The following is a 19,164-nucleotide window of genomic DNA, read 5'->3' as shown; positions in this document are numbered from 1 at the left end:
TTAATAACTCATAATTCATCACTTGAACCCTTTTTATTTTTATGTTTCCTTCTAGATCTTGCCCATATGCATGGGGTATTTCTGTATTGTAATATTATGGGTACAATTTGGACTCTTTCCTTTTTTTCCCTTAACATTATGACATGTAGAATTAAATAATTGATAAAGTAGGTGATTTTATGTGTAATCCAAAGAATTCTAAATTTGAGAACATTATATTCATAAGATGTCATAAAACTGTACAAAGTTTTCAGATTTTAATAGACTTTAGGTGCCCAGAGATGAAGGAAATTAATAATTGGATGGAGAATGAAGAGAAGGCAAGGCAGTACTTGTTGGAAATGTGCTAAAAGTGCTTTTAAGGAAAACAAAACTATTGTTCAGTAACCAAAAGGGAAAGCTGCTTACCCTCCCCCTTTTTATGTGCTGCTTTGTCCTTTTTTTTTTTATCTTCATTTTATTGAGATATATTCACATACCACGCAGTCATACAAAACAAATCGTACTTTCGATTGTTTACAGTACCATTACATAGTTGTACATTCATCACCTAAATCAATCCCTGACACCTTCATTAGCACACATACAAAAATAACAAGAATAATAATTAGAGTGAAAAAGAGCAATTGAAGTAAAAAAGAACACTGGGTACCTTTGTCTGTTTCCTTCCTTCCCCTATTTTTCTACTCATCCATCCATAAACTAGACAAAGTGGAGTGTGGTCCTTATGGCTTTCCCAATCCCATTGTCACCCCTCATAAGCTACATTTTTATACAACTGTCTTCGAGATTCATGGGTTCTGGGTTGTGGTTTGATAGTTTCAGGTATCCACCACCAGCTACCCCAATTCTTTAGAACCTAAAAAGGGTTGTCTAAAGTGTGCGTAAGAGTGCCCACCAGAGTGACCTCTCGGCTCCTTTTGGAATCTCTCTGCCACTGAAGCTTATTTCATTTCCTTTCACATCCCCCTTTTGGTCAAGAAGATGTTCTCCGTCCCACGATGCCAGGTCTACATTCCTCCCCGGGAGTCATATTCCACGTTGCCAGGGAGATTCACTCCCCTGGGTGTCTGATCCCACGTAGGGGGGAGGGCAGAGATTTCACCTTTCAAGTTGGCTTAGCCAGAGAGAGAGGGCCACATCTGAGCAACAAAGAGGCATTCGGGAGGAGGCTCTTAGGCACAACCATAGGGAGGCCTAGCCTCTCCTTTGCAGCAACCGTTTTCCCAAAGGTAAAACCTGTGGTAGAGGGCTCAACCCATCAAACCACCAGTCCCCTATGTCTGTGGTCATGTTAGCAACCATGGAGGTGGGGTAGGCCAATACCCCTGCATTCTCCACAGGCTCCTCAAGGGGGCACTACATCTTTTTTTCCTTGTTTTTTTTTTTTTTTTAACTTTCCCTTCTTTTTTAAATCAACTGTATGAAAAAAAAGTTAAAAAGAAAACAAACATACAAAGAACAACATTTCAAAGAGACCATAACAAGGGAGTAACAAAAAGACAACTAACCTAAGATAACTGCTTAACTTGCAACATGTTCCTACTTTACCCCAAGAAAGTTACCTAATATAGCAACCTTTCTGTGAACTTGTTCCTACTATATCCATCAGAAATTAACAGACCATAGTCATTCCTGGGCATCCCCAGAACGTTAAATAGCTTATCTGTTCCTCTTGGATTATTGTTCCCCCTTCCTTAATTGCTCTCTATTGCTAGTTCCCCTACATTCTACATTATAAACCATTTGTTTTACATTTTTCAAAGTTCACATTAGTGGTAGCATATAATATTTCTCTTTTTCTGCCTGGCTTATTTCGCTCAGCATTATGTCTTCAAGGTTCATCCATGTTGTCATATGTTTCACGAGATCGTTCCTTCTTACTGCCGCGTAGTATTCCATCGTGTGTATATACCACATTTTATTTATCCACTCATCTGTTGAAGGACATTTGGGTTGTTTCCATCTCTTGGCAATTGTGAATAATGTTGCTATGAACATTGGCGTGCAGATATCTGTTCGTGTCACTGCTTTCCGATCTTCCGGGTATATACCGAGAAGTGCAATCGCTGGATTGAATCGTAGCTCTATATCTAGTTTTCTAAGGAACTGCCAGACTGACTTCCAGAGTGGCTGAACCATTATACAGTCCCACCAACAATGAATAAGAGTTCCAATTTCTCCACATCCCCTCCAGCATTTGTAGTTTCCTGTTTGTTTAATGGAAGCCATTCTAATCGGTGTTAGATGGTATCTCATTGTGGTCTTAATTTGCATCTCTCTAATAGCTAGTGAAGCTGAACATTTTTTCATGTGTTTCTTGGCCATTTGTATTTCCTCTTCAGAGAACTGTCTTTTCATATCTTTTGCCCATTTTATAATTGGGCTGTCTGTACTATTGTCATTGAGTTGTAGGATTTCTTTATATATGCAAGATATCAGTCTTTTGTCAGATACATGGTTTCCAAAAATGTTTTCCCATTGAGTTGGCTGCCTCTTTACCTTTTTGAGAAATTCCTTTGAGGTGCAGAAACTTCTAAGCTTGAGGAGTTCCCATGTATCTATTTTTTCTTTTGTTGCTTGTGCTTTGGGTGTAAAGTCTAGGAAGTGGCCGCCTAATACAAGGTCTTGAAGATGTTTTCCTACATTATCTTCTAGGAGTTTTATGGTACTTTCTTTTATATTGAGATCTTGAGTCCATTTTGAGTTAACTTTTGTGTAGGGGGTGAGGTAGGGGTCCTCTTTCATTCTTTTGGGTATGGATATCCAACTCTCCCAGCCCCATTTGTTGAAAAGACCATTATGACTCAGTTCAGTGACTTTGGGGGCCTTATCAAAGATCAGTTGGCCATAGATCTGAGGGTCTTTCTCTGAATTCTCAATTCGATTCCATTGATCTATATGTCTATCTTTGTGCCAGTACCATGCTGTTTTGACAACTGTGGCTTTATAATAAGCTTCAAAGTCAGGGAGTGTAAGTCCTCCCACTTCGTTTTTCTTTTTTAGAGTGTCTTTAGCAATTCGAGGCATCTTCCCTTTCCAAATAAATTTGATAACTAGCTTTTCCAAGTCTGCAAAGTAGGTTGTTGGAATTTTGATTGGGATTGCATTGAATCTGTAGATGAGTTTGGGTAGAATTGACATCTTAATGACATTTAGTCTTCCTATCCATGAACATGGAATATTTTTCCATCTTTTAAGGTCCCCTTCTATTTCTTTTAGTAGAGTTATGTAGTTTTCTTTGTATAGGTCTTTTATATCTTTGGTTAAGTTTATTCCTAGGTACTTGATTTTTTTAGTTGCTATTGAAAATGGTATCTTTTTCTTGAGTGTCTCTTCAGTTTGTTCATTTCTAGCATATAGAAACATTACTGACTTATGTGCATTAATCTTGTATCCCGCTACTTTGCTAAATTTGTTTATTAGCTCTAGTAGTTGTATCGTCGATTTCTCAGGGTTTTCTAGATATAAGATCATATCATCTGCAAACAATGACAGTTTTACTTCTTCTTTTCCAATTTGGATGCCTTTTATTTCTTTGTCTTGCCGGATTGCCCTGGCTAGCACTTCCAGCACAATGTTGAATAACAGTGGTGACAGCGGGCATCCTTGTCTTGTTCCTGATCTTAGAGGGAAGGCTTTCAGTCTCTCACCATTGAGTACTATGCTGGCTGTGGGTTTTTCATATATGCTCTTTATCATGTTGAGGAAGTTTCCTTCAATTCCTACCTTTTGAAGTGTTTTTATCAAAAAGGGATGTTGGATTTTGTCAAATGCTTTTTCAGCATCTATTGATGTGATCAATTGATTTTTCCCTTTTGACTTGCTAATGTGTTGTAATACATTGATTGATTTTCTTATGTTGAACCATCCTTGCATGCCTGGAATGAACCCCACTTGGTCATGGTGTATGATTTTTTTAATGTGTCTTTGGATTCGATTTGCAAGTATTTTGTTGAGGATTTTTGCATCTATATTCATTAGGGAGATTGGCCGGTAGTTTTCCTTTTTTATAGCATCTTTGCCTGGTTTTGGTATTAGATTGATGTTAGCTTCATAAAATGAGTTAGGTAGTGTTCCATTTTCTTCAATGTTTTGAAAGAGTTTGAGTAAGATTGGTGTCAGTTCTTTCTGGAAAGTTTGGTAGAATTCCCCTGTGAAGCCATCTGGCCCTGAGCATTTATTTGTGGAAAGATTTTTGATGACTGATTGGATCTCTTTGCTTGTGATGGGTTGGTTGAGGTCTTCTATTTCTTCTCTGGTCAGTGTAGGTTGTTCATATGTTTCCAGGAAATTGTCCATTTCTTCTACATTATCCAGTTTGTTGCCATACAGTTGTTCATAATATCCTCTTATAATTTTTTTAATTTCTTCAGGATCTGCAGTTATGTCACCTTTTTCATTCATTATTTTGTTTATATGGGTCTTCTCTCTTTTTGATTTTGTCAGTCTAGCTAGGGGCTTGTCAATCTTGTTGATCTTCTCAAAGAACCAACTTTTGGTGATATTTATCCTCTCTATTGTTTTTTTGTTCTCTATGTCATTTATTTCTGCTTTAATCCTTGTTATTTCTTTTCTTCTACTTGGTTTAGGATTGGTTTGCTGTTCATTTTCTAGCTTCTTCAGTTGATCCATTAGTTCTTTGATTTTGGCTCTTTCTTCCTTTTTAATATATGCATTTAGAGCTATAAATTTCCCCCTCAGCACTGCTTTTGCTGCATCCCATAGGTTTTGGTATGTTGTGTTCTCATTTTCATTCGTCTCTATATATTTAGCAATTTCTCTTGCTATTTCTTCTTTAACCCACTGATTGTTTAGGAGTGTGTTGTTTAACCTCCAGGTATTTGTGAATTTTCTAAGTCTCTGATGGTTATTGACTTCTAATTGTATTCCATTGTGGTCAGAGAATGTGCTTTGAATAATTTCAATCTTTTTAAATTTACTGAGGCTTGTTTTATGTCCCAGCATATGATCTATTGGCATAATAATCTTGAGAGAGTTATTTTCTTCATGTTTGGGGAAAGATTGAGTGTTTGAAAAAATGGGATGGGCTACATTACTGGAGGTTTGTAGCTAGTAGGAAAAGGGGGAGGAAAGAGTTCTGCTCTAAATCCTTGTTCTCCTCTTTTTTCCCTTTCCTGTTGTTACCCACCACATTCCTTGATGTCATTTATGCCATTGTGAGCCGACCAGCTCTCCCAGCCAGCAGACAGCCCATAGGTAAGGAGGGGAGGTAGAGCTGTGGCGGGCTGGGGGAGTAGTGTCCATACCAACAGCTTGGAGTTGGGCTGGGACTGCGTGGAGCCCCAGAGATGTTTCCCAGCCCATTCTTCCTAAGAACCAATGAGTAAAATTAGGGGCCTTCCACCTGAGGTCAGGGAACCAGGCCCTGGAGTAGAACTTGGGGTGGAAAATGGCCTTCTTTGTCAACTGATTCATTCTCCAGAATTCAACCTCTTCGCCAAGTCAGCGGTGTTTGAAAGCAACTTTATCCAGGTACCCATGTGTAGCTCAGGATCAGATCTTTTTCCGTTTTTTAAAACCTGCTCCCAGGGGTTGACCAAGAGATGTCAAGGATTTTAAAAGCCATAGGGAGGAGAAAAAAGCCATAATAACTAGAGAAAATCAGAGGGTCTGGGTCCTCACATGACCTCAATTTGTGTCTACAGCATCATGAAGCTACCTGTAGTTCATATACTTTAAGGAGATAGATTTATACCTTGAAAAAGGAGAAGCCAGCGCTCACTTTCCAGACAGGGTATACAGGCACTCTCCCTGGGGCACTAGTCCAAACTGAATGGTCAGAGGGAATGACAGTTGCTGTCTAAATCTCTGCTTTGAAATCTAGTCTCTTGTCTCTGGGATGATTTGGAAACAGCCTTGTTTGGGAGCAAGTCCACTGGGTAAATCAGCCTTGGAAAAATTCTACCAGGCCCCAAAAGGGTGGTGATATGACTGATAAAAGCGAGGATTTATGGCCTGGGGGAGCATGAAGCCACTGGGTTCATTTAATATGTATCAAATCTTGTCAAGGACCTGCCAGCCTCTCTCTAGTGGTCTAGCCCAACCTGTGCACCTGTGCTCCTTTGCAGGTGTGGCATAATCAGTTAATCAGTCAGCAGGCACATACTAAATGCCTACTGTATGCTGGGCAGGAAATGCAAAGAGATCAGATAGTGTCTCTGGCCAACAAGCTTATGAATTTGTAGGTTTACAGGGCATGTGATAAAATGGTACCCATCTAAGCAAGCTCTATGTCAGAGGGTTTCACTAGCTGATCCCTAAGACATGAGGAAAAAGCAGGCAATAAGGGAATTCAGAGGATTCTCAATGGACTGGTCAGTTGAAGTTGGCTTTCCAGAAGATGGGGTCTTAAGCCTTTCTTTGAGGTATTGCTGAGACTTGGGTAAGAGCAGGGATAGGATATTCCAGGCAGAGGCTCTTCTAATTAACTAGGAGAGGCATGGAGGCTGGGATACAAGTAGAGGGTCTACAGGTCAAGAATCCATTTGGATAGAGTAGAAAAGAGGTGAGGAGTTGTAGGAAAGAAGAGTGGAATAATTCAAAGTAGGTCTTGGGCTTAATGTGGAGTCCTCTTCTTGTCTCTGTGTCACCCCAGGGTTCAGTGGAGTTAGGTGATCAGCTGGCAAACCCAGGGGCTAACTCATTCCTAACACACTCTCAGGGGAGGAAGAGCCATCAAGAAACCCAGACTGAGGACAAGAAACTGGTCATTTCTTCTTGGGTGTGATGATTTGGCAGCAGACTTACTTTCTTAATATGTTCCCTTTGGCCTAATATTAAAATTTTTTGGATTCTCTGAATGGACGCTGAATGACCCAGGTAGGAGGAAACTTAGAATTATGCCAGGGAGAGGGAGAGCCTGCCTGCTGAAGCTGACCAATGGCAGAGTTAGTGGTTGATTTGAAATGATTCAGCTCATATAGTTGTGCTTCTCTCTCTCTCCCTTGTCCTCCACGTCGCCATCAGCACCACCATCTCAAAGCAGCATCATCCACAAATATGCATTGAGCACTTACTCTCAATGTGTGCTGTCATTGATGTTTTGTAGTAGATGTGAGTTTCATTCCACAACATGAGCTCTAAGAATTTTTTTTTTTTTATTCCCAGAAATCAAAATACACTTTTCTTGGCGCTCCATCTGGTCAGGCTTGTGGGAAATTCAATTTCGATCATGACTAGCACATCCCCCTTGCTCCTGGGACTGTGTAAAGATCCCAATGGTCTAGAACACTGGGGAGGACCCTCTGGTCTTGGGAACATATGTTCCTTACCATGGTCCCTGTGGTTCCTTAGAGGCCAGTGCTCTGGTGCTTCTCTTCCAGCCATGGACAGTGGTGGTGGTGAGGTGGGTCTTAGCTGAGACTGAGTGCCCCAGGGCTGTGCATCTAGGCTCCTCGTCTTGGGGTGCTATAAGAGAACAGGTCCTTCCTTTACTGAAGACCCAGCAACAACCAGAGCCCTCCCTCATCCTGAAGAAAACTCCCCAAATCCCTCCAGCTGGGCCACCTGGGCCTCTCCATTCAACTGCTTTTGTCTCACTCTCCATCCCTTCTTGGACTTTCTTTCACAATCTCCCTTTAAGGCCAATAGTAACCAATGCTTCTCCTCTCGAAGATGAGGTAATAAAATTTCAGTGCCACTCAGCTTCCTCTTACTAGCATTTTTTACTACTGCATCTGTTGACAGATAATGCAGTGAACACAAAGAAGTGCAACTCAGGGTTCCTGTTGCTAGTGAGCTTAAAGGCTGTTGGGGAGACCAACAAAAAAGATCAATAAGAAGTCACAGCCCAGCCCAGTGTGCTGCCCAACAGCAAGTAGCACAAGGTGCTCCAAGCCTGCTGCTAAGGTGTAGTTCTCCTTTCTAGTCCCTTTATGCTTCCACCCCTTGGCTTTGCTTCTCTCTCACCTGGGTACCTGCGGGCTGGTTTCCAGGTCACTAAGTCCGGGAACTGGATGGATGTCTTAGGAGGCTCTACTACCATGGTCCTCGGGGTGACCTCCTCAGTGCCCTGCCTGCCACTCCCCAACATTCTCCTGATGGCCAATGTCACCTGGCCCCAGGGTCCATTTTCCACCTGGAACAAACCTGGTGATGCCCCACTCATCACCCTCAGCAGGTAAAGAAAGGCTTCAGGGAGGGGCCAGAAAGGGGTGGGGTAATTGGTATATGCATTGTTTTATAGCTGAATTTTAGATAAAAAGAAAGGACGGTGTTTTTTAGAGTATAAACTATGTAGAATCCATTTATTCATTTAACAAATATTTATTTAGCACCTACTGTGTACCAAGCACTGTGCTTGATGCAGGCATAGAGCAATCCACAGTCCTGTCTTGAGGAGCCTAGTTTTTGAGGATCTTGGCTTCCTCTTTGTTACTTTTATTTTGTCAATAAAGTCTAGGAAATTTCCAAAGAAAAGGTGAGAAGTGTGAAAATCAAACTAGATTATGTATAGGGGACAAGGAAGCAGACATGCCACCCCTTCTCCTTGTCCTTTCAATACAGGGGTCCTTGCCAGAAAAGTCCTGAAATATAGGGGAAAGAAGCCTGGCAACAGAGTCAGAAAACTTAGTTCCAGTTCCTACTTAAACTTGGATAAATGACTTAACTTTTGTAAAACCTCAGTTTCAAAACCTGTAAAATGGAATTATCCTTCCTCCATCCAAGGGTTCCTGCGAGGAATAAATGAGATATTGTACATCAAACATTAGCCATTGTTATTGATGTGGACAGGTTGTTTTTCAGTGAAGTCCCTGAAGGTCAGAGAAGAATCAGCCCCAGTAATCCATTCCCATTCTTGAGAGCTTTCTCCCTTGGGGATCAGCCAAGAAGAATGGGAGGCCAGTGAAGTTGAGCCAAGTTCTAGGTAGGCACCAATATGATTGATTAAAATCATGGGCTCTGCAATGGGGAATTTCCTAATTGCATCCAGGATTCTCCCCCTCAAGTATGTGGAACTACGGATCTGTGACCGGCTCCAGCGCATCTTGAGGGTTAGGACAGTGACTGAAAAGATCTACTACCTTAAGCTCCACAAAATACACCCAGACGCCGTGTTTCAATTTTGGATCCGCTTGGTGAGAATTCTGCAGAAAGGTCTGTCCATCACCACCAAAGACCCGAGAATCCAATTCACTCACTGCCTGGTGCCCAAGATGTCTAGCAGCTCCACAGAAACAATGGTAAGGGGGGGGCCCTTCCATGATCTGTAGCAGAAACTGTCAGTGGGGGAATCAAAAGCATATCACTAGGTGAGGATTGATGGATATCATTGTCAAGTGCTGTGGGCAGAAGAGCAAACTTTATATTTTTAAGGGCCAATGATAGGGACACACCAAACTGAGATCTACAAATGTAAAAGGCAAATTAGTTCAGATTTCTTTTCAAAGAGCTATAAAGTACTTAACTCACTTAAAAATCATTTTCAGTTTTTTACTGTTATTCCCCCCAGTATTTTTTTTTAAATCATCATTTTATTGAGATATATTCACATACCACGCTGTCATACAAAACAAATTGTACTTTCGATTGTTTACAGTACCATTACATAGTTGTACATTCATCACCTAAATCAATCCCTGACACCTTCATTACCACACACACAAAAATAACAAGAATAATAATTAGAGTGAAAAAGAGCAATTGAAGTAAAAAAGAACACTGGGTACCTTTGTCTGTTTGTTTCCTTCCCCTACTTTTCTACACATCCATCCATAAACTAGACAAAGTGGAGTTTGGTCCTTATGGCATTCCCAATCCCATTGTCACCCCTCATAAGCTACATTTTTATACAACTGTCTTCGAGATTCATGGGTTCTGGATTGTAGTTTAATAGTTTCAGGTATCCACCACCAGCTACCCCAATTCTTTAGAACCTAAAAAAGGTTGTCTAAAGTGTGCATAAGAGTGCCCACCAGAGTGATCTCTCGGCTCCTTTTGGAATCTCTCTGCCACTGAAGCTTATTTCATTTCCTTTCACATCCCCCTTTTGGTCAAGAAGATGTTCTCCATCCCACGATGCCGGGTCTACATTCCTCCCCGGGAGTCATATTCCACGTTGCCAGGGAGATTCACTTCCCTGGGTGTCTGATCCCACGTAGGGGGGAGGGCAGTGATTTCACCTTTCAAGTTGGCTTAGCCAGAGAGAGAGGGCCACATCTGAGCAACAAAGAGGCATTCAGGAGGAGACTCTTAGGCACAAATACAGGGAGGCCTAGCCTCTCCTTTGCAGCAACCATCTTCCCAAGGGTAAAACTTATGGTAGAGGGCTCAACCCATCAAACCACCAGTCCCCTATGTCTGTGGTCATGTTAGCAACCATGGAGGTGGGGTAGGCGAATACACCTGCATTCCCCACAGGCTCCTCAAGGGGGCACTACATCTTTTTTTTTTTTCCTTGTTTGCCTTTTTCCTTTTTTTTTTTTTTTAACTTTCCCTTCTTTTTTAAATCAACTGTATGAAAAAAAAAGTTAAAAAGAAAACAAACATATAATAAAAGAACATTTCAAAGAGACCATAACAAGGGAGTAAGAAAAAGACAACTAACCTAAGATAACTGCTTAACTTCCAACATGTTCCTACTTTACCCCAAGAAAGTTACATAATATAGCAACATTTCAGTGAACTTGTTCCTACTACATCCATCAGAAATTAACAGACCATAGTCATTTCTGGGCATCCCCAGAACGTTAAATAGCTTATCTGTTCTTCTTGGATTATTGTTCCCCCTTCCTTAATTGCTCTCTACTGCTAGTTCCCCTACATTCTACATTATAAACCATTTGTTTTACATTTTTCAAAGTTCACATTAGTGGTAGCATGTAATATTTCTCTTTTTGTGCCTGGCTTATTTCGCTCAGCATTATGTCTTCAAGGTTCATCCATGTTGTCATATGTTTCACGAGATCGTTCCTTCTTACTGCCGCGTAGTATTCCATCGTGTGTATATACCACATTTTATTTATCCACTCATCTGTTGAAGGACATTTGGGTTGTTTCCATCTCTTGGCAATTGTGAATAATGCTGCTATGAACATTGGCGTGCAGATATCTGTTCGTGTCACTGCTTTCCGATCATCCGGGTATATACCGAGAAGTGCAATCGCTGGATTGAATGGTAGCTCTATATCTAGTTTTCTAAGGAACTGCCAGACTGACTTCCAGAGTGGCTGAACCATTATACAGTCCCACCAACAATGAATAAGAGTTCCAATTTCTCCACATCCCCTCCAGCATTTGTAGTTTCCTGTTTGTTTAATGGCAGCCATTCTAACCGGTGTTAGATGGTATCTCATTGTGGTCTTAATTTGCATCTCTCTAATAGCTAGTGAAGCTGAACATTTTTTCATGTGTTTCTTGGCCATTTGTATTTCCTCTTCAGAGAACTGTCTTTTCATATCTTTTGCCCATTTTATAATTGGGCTGTCTGTACTATTGTCATTGAGTTGTAGGATTTCTTTGTATATGCAAGATATCAGTCTTTTGTCAGATACATGGTTTCCAAAAATTTTTTCCCATTGAGTTGGCTGCCTCTTTACCTTTTTGAGAAATTCCTTTGAGGTGCAGAAACTTCTAAGCTTGAGGAGTTCCCATTTATCTATTTTCTCTTTTGTTGCTTGTGCTTTGGGTGTAAAGTCTAGGAAGTGGCCTCCTAATACAAGGTCTTGAAGATGTTTTCCTACATTATCTTCTAGGAGTTTTATGGTACTTTCTTTTATATTGAGATCTTTGGTCCATTTTGAGTTAATTTTTGTGTAGGGGGTGAGGTAGGGGTCCTCTTTCATTCTTTTGGATATGGATATCCAACTCTCCCAGCCCCATTTGTTGAAAAGACCATTATGGCTCAGTTCGGTGACTTTGGGGGCCTTATCAAAGATCAGTCGGCCATAGATCTGAGGGTCTATCTCTGAATTCTCAATTCGATTCCATTGATCTATATGTCTATCTTTGTGCCAGTACCATGCTGTTTTGGCAACTGTGGCTTTATAATAAGCTTCAAAGTCAGGGAGTGTAAGTCCTCCCACTTTGTTTTTCTTTTTTAGAGTGTCTTTAGCAATTCGAGGCATCTTCCCTTTCCAAATAAATTTGATAACTAGCTTTTCCAAGTCTGCAAAGTAGGTTGTTGGAATTTTGATTGGGATTGCATTGAATCTGTAGATGAGTTTGGGTAGAATTGACATCTTAATGACATTTAGCCTTCCTATCCATGAACATGGAATATTTTTCCATCTTTTAAGGTCCCCTTCTATTTCTTTTAGTAGAGTTATGTAGTTTTCTTTGTATAGGTCTTTTACATCTTTGGTTAAGTTTATTCCTAGGTACTTGATTTTTTTAGTTGCTATTGAAAATGGTATCTTTTTCTTGAGTGTCTCTTCAGTTTGTTCATTTCTAGCATATAGAAACATTACTGACTTATGTGCATTAATCTTGTATCCCGCTACTTTGCTAAATTTGTTTATTAGCTCTAGTAGGTGTATCGTGGATTTCTCAGGGTTTTCTAGATATAAGATCATATCATCTGCAAACAATGACAGTTTTACTTCTTCTTTTCCAATTTGGATGCCTTTTATTTCTTTGTCTTGCCGGATTGCCCTGGCTAGCACTTCCAGCACAATGTTGAATAACAGTGGTGACAGCGGGCATCCTTGTCTTGTTCCTGATCTTAGAGGGAAGGCTTTCAGTCTCTCACCATTGAGTACTATGCTGGCTGTGGGTTTTTCATATATGCTCTTTATCATGTTGAGGAAGTTTCCTTCAATTCCTACCTTTTGAAGTGTTTTTATCAAAAAGGGATGTTGGATTTTGTCAAATGCTTTTTCAGCATCCATTGAGATGATCAATTGATTTTTCCCTTTCGAGTTTTTAATGTGTTGTAATACATTGATTGTTTTTCTTATGTTGAACCATCCTTGCATGCCTGGAATGAACCCCACTTGGTCATGGTGTATGATTTTTTTAATGTGTCTTTGGATTCGATTTGCAAGTATTTTGTTGAGGATTTTTGCATCTATATTCATTAGGGAGATTGGCCGGTAGTTTTCCTTTTTTGTAGCATCTTTGCCTGGTTTTGGTATTAGATTGATGTTAGCTTCATAAAATGAGTTAGGTAGTGTTCCATTTTTTTCAATGTTTTGAAAGAGTTTGCGTAAGATTGGTGTCAGTTCTTTCTGGAAAGTTTGGTAGAATTCCCCTGTGAAGCCATCTGGCCCTGGGCATTTATTTGTGGGAAGATTTTTGATGACTGATTGGATCTCTTTGCTTGTGATGGGTTGGTTGAGGTCTTCTATTTCTTCTCTGGTCAGTCTAGGTTGTTCATATGTTTCCAGGAAATTGTCCATTTCTTCTACATTATCCAGTTTGTTGCCATACAGTTGTTCATAATATCCTCTTATAATTTTTTTAATTTCTTCAGGATCTGCAGTTATGTCACCTTTTTCATTCATTATTTTGTTTATATGGGTCTTCTCTCTTTTTGATTTTGTCATTCTAGCTAGGGGCTTGTCAATCTTGTTGATCTTCTCAAAGAACCAACTTTTGGTGATATTTATCCTTTCTATTGTTTTTTTGTTCTCTATGTCATTTATTTCTGCTTTAATCCTTGTTATTTCTTTTCTTGTACTTGGTTTAGGATTGGTTTGCTGTTCATTTTCTAGCTTCTTCAGTTGATCCATTATTTCTTTGATTTTGGCTCTTTCTTCCTTTTTAATATATGCGTTTAGTGCTATAAATTTCCCCCTTAGCACTGCTTTTGCTGCATCCCATAGGTTTTGGTATGTTGTGTTCTCATTTTCATTCGTCTCTATATATTTAGCAATTTCTCTTGCTATTTCTTCTTTAACCCACTGATTGTTTAGGAGTGTGTTGTTTAACCTCCAGGTATTTGTGAATTTTCTAAGTCTCTGATGGTTATTGACTTCTAATTGTATTCCATTGTGGTCAGAGAATGTGCTTTGAATAATTTCAATCTTTTTAAATTTATTGAGGCTTGTTTTATGTCCCAGCATATGATCTATTCTGGAGAAAGTTCCGTGAGCATTAGAAAAGTATGTGTATCCTGGTGATTTGGGATGTAATGTCCTGTAGATGTCTATTAAATCTAATTCATTTATCAGATTGTTTAGGTTTTCAATTTCCTTATTGGTCTTCTGTCTGGTTGATCTATCTATAGGAGAGAGTGATGTGTTGAAGTCTCCCACAATTATTGTGGAAACATCCATTGCTTCCTTTAGTTTTGCCAGTGTTTCTCTCATGTATTTTGTGGCACCTTGATTGGGTGCATAGACATTTACGATTGTTATTTCTTCTTGCTGAATTGCCCCTTTTATTAGTATGTAGTGGCCTTCTTTGTCTCTCAAAACATCCCTGCATTTGAAGTCTATTTTATCTGAGATTAATATTGCTACACCTGCTTTCTTTTGGCTGTAGCTTGCATGAAATATTTTTTTCCATCCTTTCACTTTCAGTTTCTTTGTGTCCCTGTGTCTAAGATGAGTCTCTTGTATGCAACATATTGATGGTTCATTTTTTTTGATCCATTCTGCGAATCTATATCTTTTAATTGGGGAGTTTAATCCATTTACATTCAACGTTAAAACCGTGAAGGCATTTCTTGAATCGGCCATCTTATCCTTTGGTTTATGTTTGCCATATTTTTCCCTCTCTCTATTAATATCCTTTATTGTACCCATACCGAATCTCTTTAGTACTGAACCTTTCTCCAAGTCTCTCTGTCCTGTCTTTGTTTCTCTGTCTGTAGGGCTCCCTTTAGTATCTCCAGTAGGTCAGGTCTCTTGTTAGCAAATTCTCTCAGCATTTCTTTGTCTGTGAAAAATTTAAGCTCTCCCTCAAATTTGAAGGAGAGCTTTGCTGGATAAAGTATTCTTGCCTGGAAATTCCTCTCACTCAGAATTTTAAATATATCATGCCACTGCCTTCTTGCCTCCATGGTGGCTGCTGAGTAGTCACTACTTAGTCTTATGCTGTTTCCTTTGTATGTGGTGAATTGCTTTTCTCTTGCTGCTTTCAGAACTTGCTCCTTCTCTTCTATGTTTGACAGTGTGATCAGTATATGTCTCGGAGTGGGTTTTTTTGGATTTATTCTATTTGGAGTTCGCTGAGCATTTATGATTTGTGTATTTATGTTGTTTAGAAGATTTGGGAAGTTTTCCCCAACAATTTCTTTGAATACTCTTCCTAGACCTTTACCCTTTTCTTCCCCTTCTGGGACACCAATGAGTCTTATATTCGGACGTTTCATATTATCTATCATATCCCTGAGGTCCATTTCGAGTTTTTCAATTTTTTTCCCCATTCTTTCTTTTATGCTTTCATTTTCCATTCTGTCATCTTCGAGGTCACTGATTCGTTGTTCAACTTCCTCTAGTCTTGTACTATGAGTGTCCAGAATCTTTTTAATTTGGTCAACAGTTTCTTTAATTTCCATAAGATCATCCATTTTTTTATTTAGTCTTGCAATGTCTTCTTTATGCTCTTCTAGGGTCTTCTTGATTTCCTTCATATCCCATACTATGGTCTCATTGTTCATCTTTAGTTCTTTGAGTAGCTGCTCTAGGTGCTGTGTCTCTTCTGGTCTTTTGATTTGGGTGCTTGGGCTTGGGTTATCCATATCGTCTGGTTTTTTCATATGCTTTATAATTTTCTGTTGTTTTTGGCCTCGTGGCATTTGCTGAACTTGATAGGGTTCTTTTAGGGTTTGTAGACCTATTGAAGTCCTTATCTCTAATTTATCAGATCTACAGCTTCGTGGAGTACACTTTCTCTAACTAACCAGCTGGTGGCGTCCATGAGCCACCTGTTCTCCACAAGCCAGTTCTCCCCTGCTTAGCCTTTTTGGTGAGTGGGGGAGTGAGTCTTGTGGGGCCCAATTGGTGTACCAAGCTTGCGTGTGTAGTTGGTGTTGCCTGCCCTGTATGTGGGGCGTGTTTCTGGGCAGTCGGGGAGGGGGGATGGCCCTAACAATCAAATCTCCCTGATGATCCTAGAGTTTTAAAGCTGCTGCAATAGTCTAATCCTTCAGTTCAGTCCTGCCACAGTTTGTCTCTGCCACTGACCCACAAGTCTTTGGTATTGGCGTATGGCTCCTGAGACTTGCAAGTGGGCTCCTCTTCCAGGCTGTGCACCCCGGGTCCTCTGTTGAGGGATGTCTGTGCTATGTCACAGGTGAGTGCCGTCCCCCCAGGGCAGTTCTGGGCTGCTGGGCTGTGTAGGGAGGCTCCCAGTCTGCTCAAATGATGGCTGAATTGGGCTTTGTTAATTCACACTGCTCCACCTTCCCAGCTCTGGGACATTCAGCTGAGGTTGCAGGGAAGGCTAATGTCCACGCCCAGTTTTGTGGTGTGTGCCTGTTATTTGAAGCACTTCCGTCACACTGGGTTGTCTGGGGCAGCTCTGGGCTATGGGGCTGGCGATGGGCAGGAGTGTTTCCTGTCCACCAGGATGGTGGCTGTGAGCGGACACCCCCCTTTTCTTGGGAAGTTGTGGTGTTTAGTGAATTTTCTCAGCCACTGGATTATTGCCTTTTGTCTCAGAGCTCTCTTAGTTCTGCTCTTGACTTGACGTGCCCAAATTGCAATTCTTTGAAGCTTTCTGTATTGGGCTTCTTAGAGTAATTGTTTTAGAAAAAGAAAAAAGGATTTAAAAAAAAAAAAAAAAATGGCCCTCCTCAGAGATCTAATGGGTTATTGAAATGCTAATAGACAAAGCAACCAGGGCCATTAAGGAAAGGTCCACAGGGCAGAGAGATCAGCTTTGCTTCGGGATTTGCATATGCGCCTCAAGGCCTGATCTCCGCCCTTCCCCTTTCTGTGTTCACCAGAACTCCAAAAATCCTCTGCTTTTATTTTGGAGTTTTTCATGTTGTTTTTTTTCTATGCCTGTCTCCTCTCTGCTGGGCTGGCTGCTCTCAGAGTCTCTGGTGTCTGGTCTCAGTCTATCTATGGTTGGAGTTTGAATCAGTAGAATGAGTTTCCGATAAGAGCAGCCACTGCAGTTCTCCCTTCTCCTTCCCAGAGCTGACAGCCCCTCCTCCCCCGGGACTGAGCCTGGCAGGGAGGGGCGCGGGTCCCCTGGCCGCAAAAACTTACAGATTTCGCTGATCTCAGCAGTTCCACGTTTTCATGAGTGTTGTATGAAGTATGCCCAAAGACAGATTGCTCTGTGGTGTCCAGTCCACGCAGTTCCTGGCTTTTTACCTACTTTCCTGGAGGAGTAACTAAAACTTACAGCTCACCAGTCTGCCATCTTGCGCCGCCTCCAGCCCCCCCAGTATTTTTAAGGTAATAATGCTTATTGAAGAAAATCAGAAAAGTACAGAAAAATCACTCCCACATCTCTCCAGCCTATAACAATCACTTTTTAAACATTTTGGCATATTATCATTCAGTCTTTCTTTTAAAATTAATTTTTAATTGACATATTTTAGGGCATATTTTACATGCTTAAGGATATTTATGTATATACATATAGATATACTTTTTAAAATTCAGTTTTGTTGAGATATATTTACATACCATACAGTCATCTATAGTTGTGCCTTCATGACCCCAACCCATTTTTGAACATTTTCTTTACACCAGAAAGAATAAAAATAAGAATAAAAAACAAAAGGAAAAAATATCCAAATCATCCCCCCCATCCCACCCCAATCTTCATTTAGTCCCTGTCCCCATTTTTCTACTCATCCATCCATACACTGGATAAAGAGAGTGTGATCCACAAAGTTTTCACCGTCACACACATATACGTGACAGTGTGACGTATATTACATAGTAATACAATCATCTTCAAGAGTCAAGGCCACTGGGTTGGAGTTTGATAGTTTCGGGTATTTACTTCTAGCCATTCCAATTCACTAAAATCTAGAAAGGGATATCTATATAGCGCATAAGAATGCCCACCAGAGTGACCTCTCAATTCCATTTGAAATCTCTCAGCCATTGAAACTTTATTTTGTTTCATTCCGCTTCCCCCTTTTGGTCAAGAAGATGTTCTCAATTCCACGATATCGGGTCCAGATTGATCCCTAGGAGTCATATCCTGCGTTGCCAGGGAGATTTTCACCCTTGGAGTCAGTCCCACGTAGAGAGGAGGGCAGTGAATTCACCTGCCGAGTTGACCTAGCTTGAGAGAGGGGGACGCTAGATATACTTTTTGAATGCTGTTTTTTTTTCACTTTAAATTAAGTACATTTAAATAAGCACATTTCCATGTCTTTTAAAAGCTATTTGTAAATGCCATTTTGATAATTTCCTACTATTAAATTGTGTCAATGAATTAAAGTTTACTTAACCTTCCTGCTCATATGAGACATTTGGGATTGTATCTGATTTTTCATTATTGCAAATAACACTAAAACAAGCATTTATATGTTTTGCCCACATTTCCAATTGTTTTCTCAGGATGGCTTTTTAGAAGTAGAATTTGTAGTTCAAAGGGCATATTGAAGGCTTTTGATATATATTGCCAGATTGCTTTCCATAAAGATCACACCAAGTTATACACTCACAAATAATACGAGTATCTGTGTCACTATATCCTGTCACAATTGAGCAGTATATGTTTTAATAAAGTTTCTAATATGATAGGCAAGAAGTGGCATTTCTTTGATTTCCAATGAATTTGAACATTGTCATATATGTATTTATATATTTTCTTTTTTCATTGACTGTGTTCTTTGATCATTTTTCTATCTGCATCCTTGAATTTTCAAAGTTGGTTTGTAAAATAAAGCTTGTTTTACATCAGAACGTTAACCCTTTATCACAATTTTTTGGCAAATATTTCCCCAAGAATTTGTTATTCCCCTTCAGTTTATTTAAGGTGATTCTTGATGCACAGAAAGCCTGTGCTATACCTGCACACCTGCTTAGTGCAGAAGCATAGAGAAAGAGCTTTATAGACTGGGTTTCAAGATCTAAATACCTCCCTCCTTTCTTTTAAGTTGTATGCTTCAGGTACATTATCACCAATTTTTAAAACCAGATACATTGATTAACCACTGTTTTACAACTCAACTGCTCTGTTTTTTAATGTTTTAAATCTCGTGCACTGGACAGAGTAGCCACAGCTGCCCATCAAGTGGAGGATATGATTCTGCCAGGGACCCCATTCTCAGTCTGATGG

The 19,164-nt window shown here is 40.1% G+C and overlaps 1 protein-coding gene across 2 annotated transcripts in view; it reads left to right on the top strand.

Annotated features, from left to right (window-relative positions):
- The first annotated feature begins 4,935 nt into the window (after window positions 1-4,935).
- The window catches only part of FAM71F2 (family with sequence similarity 71 member F2), a 48,501-nt gene continuing 34,272 nt past the window's right edge, over window positions 4,936-19,164 (top strand). The window contains exons 1-3 of one of the 2 annotated variants that reach the window (XM_037836225.1): window positions 4,936-5,220; window positions 7,959-8,143; window positions 8,957-9,206. In XM_037836225.1, coding sequence (XP_037692153.1) covers window positions 7,980-8,143; window positions 8,957-9,206 — 414 coding nt within the window. In that variant the 5' untranslated portion in view covers window positions 4,936-5,220; window positions 7,959-7,979. Of the gene's footprint in view, window positions 5,221-7,958; window positions 8,144-8,956; window positions 9,207-19,164 lie in introns of those variants that run through there. The other variant, XM_037836226.1, reaches the window with a different exon arrangement.

The sequence above is a fragment of the Choloepus didactylus genome, chromosome 5 (assembly GCF_015220235.1).
Source record: "Choloepus didactylus isolate mChoDid1 chromosome 5, mChoDid1.pri, whole genome shotgun sequence".
Lineage (NCBI taxonomy): Eukaryota > Metazoa > Chordata > Mammalia > Pilosa > Megalonychidae > Choloepus > Choloepus didactylus.
This window is presented reverse-complemented; position numbering and strand designations above follow the sequence as displayed.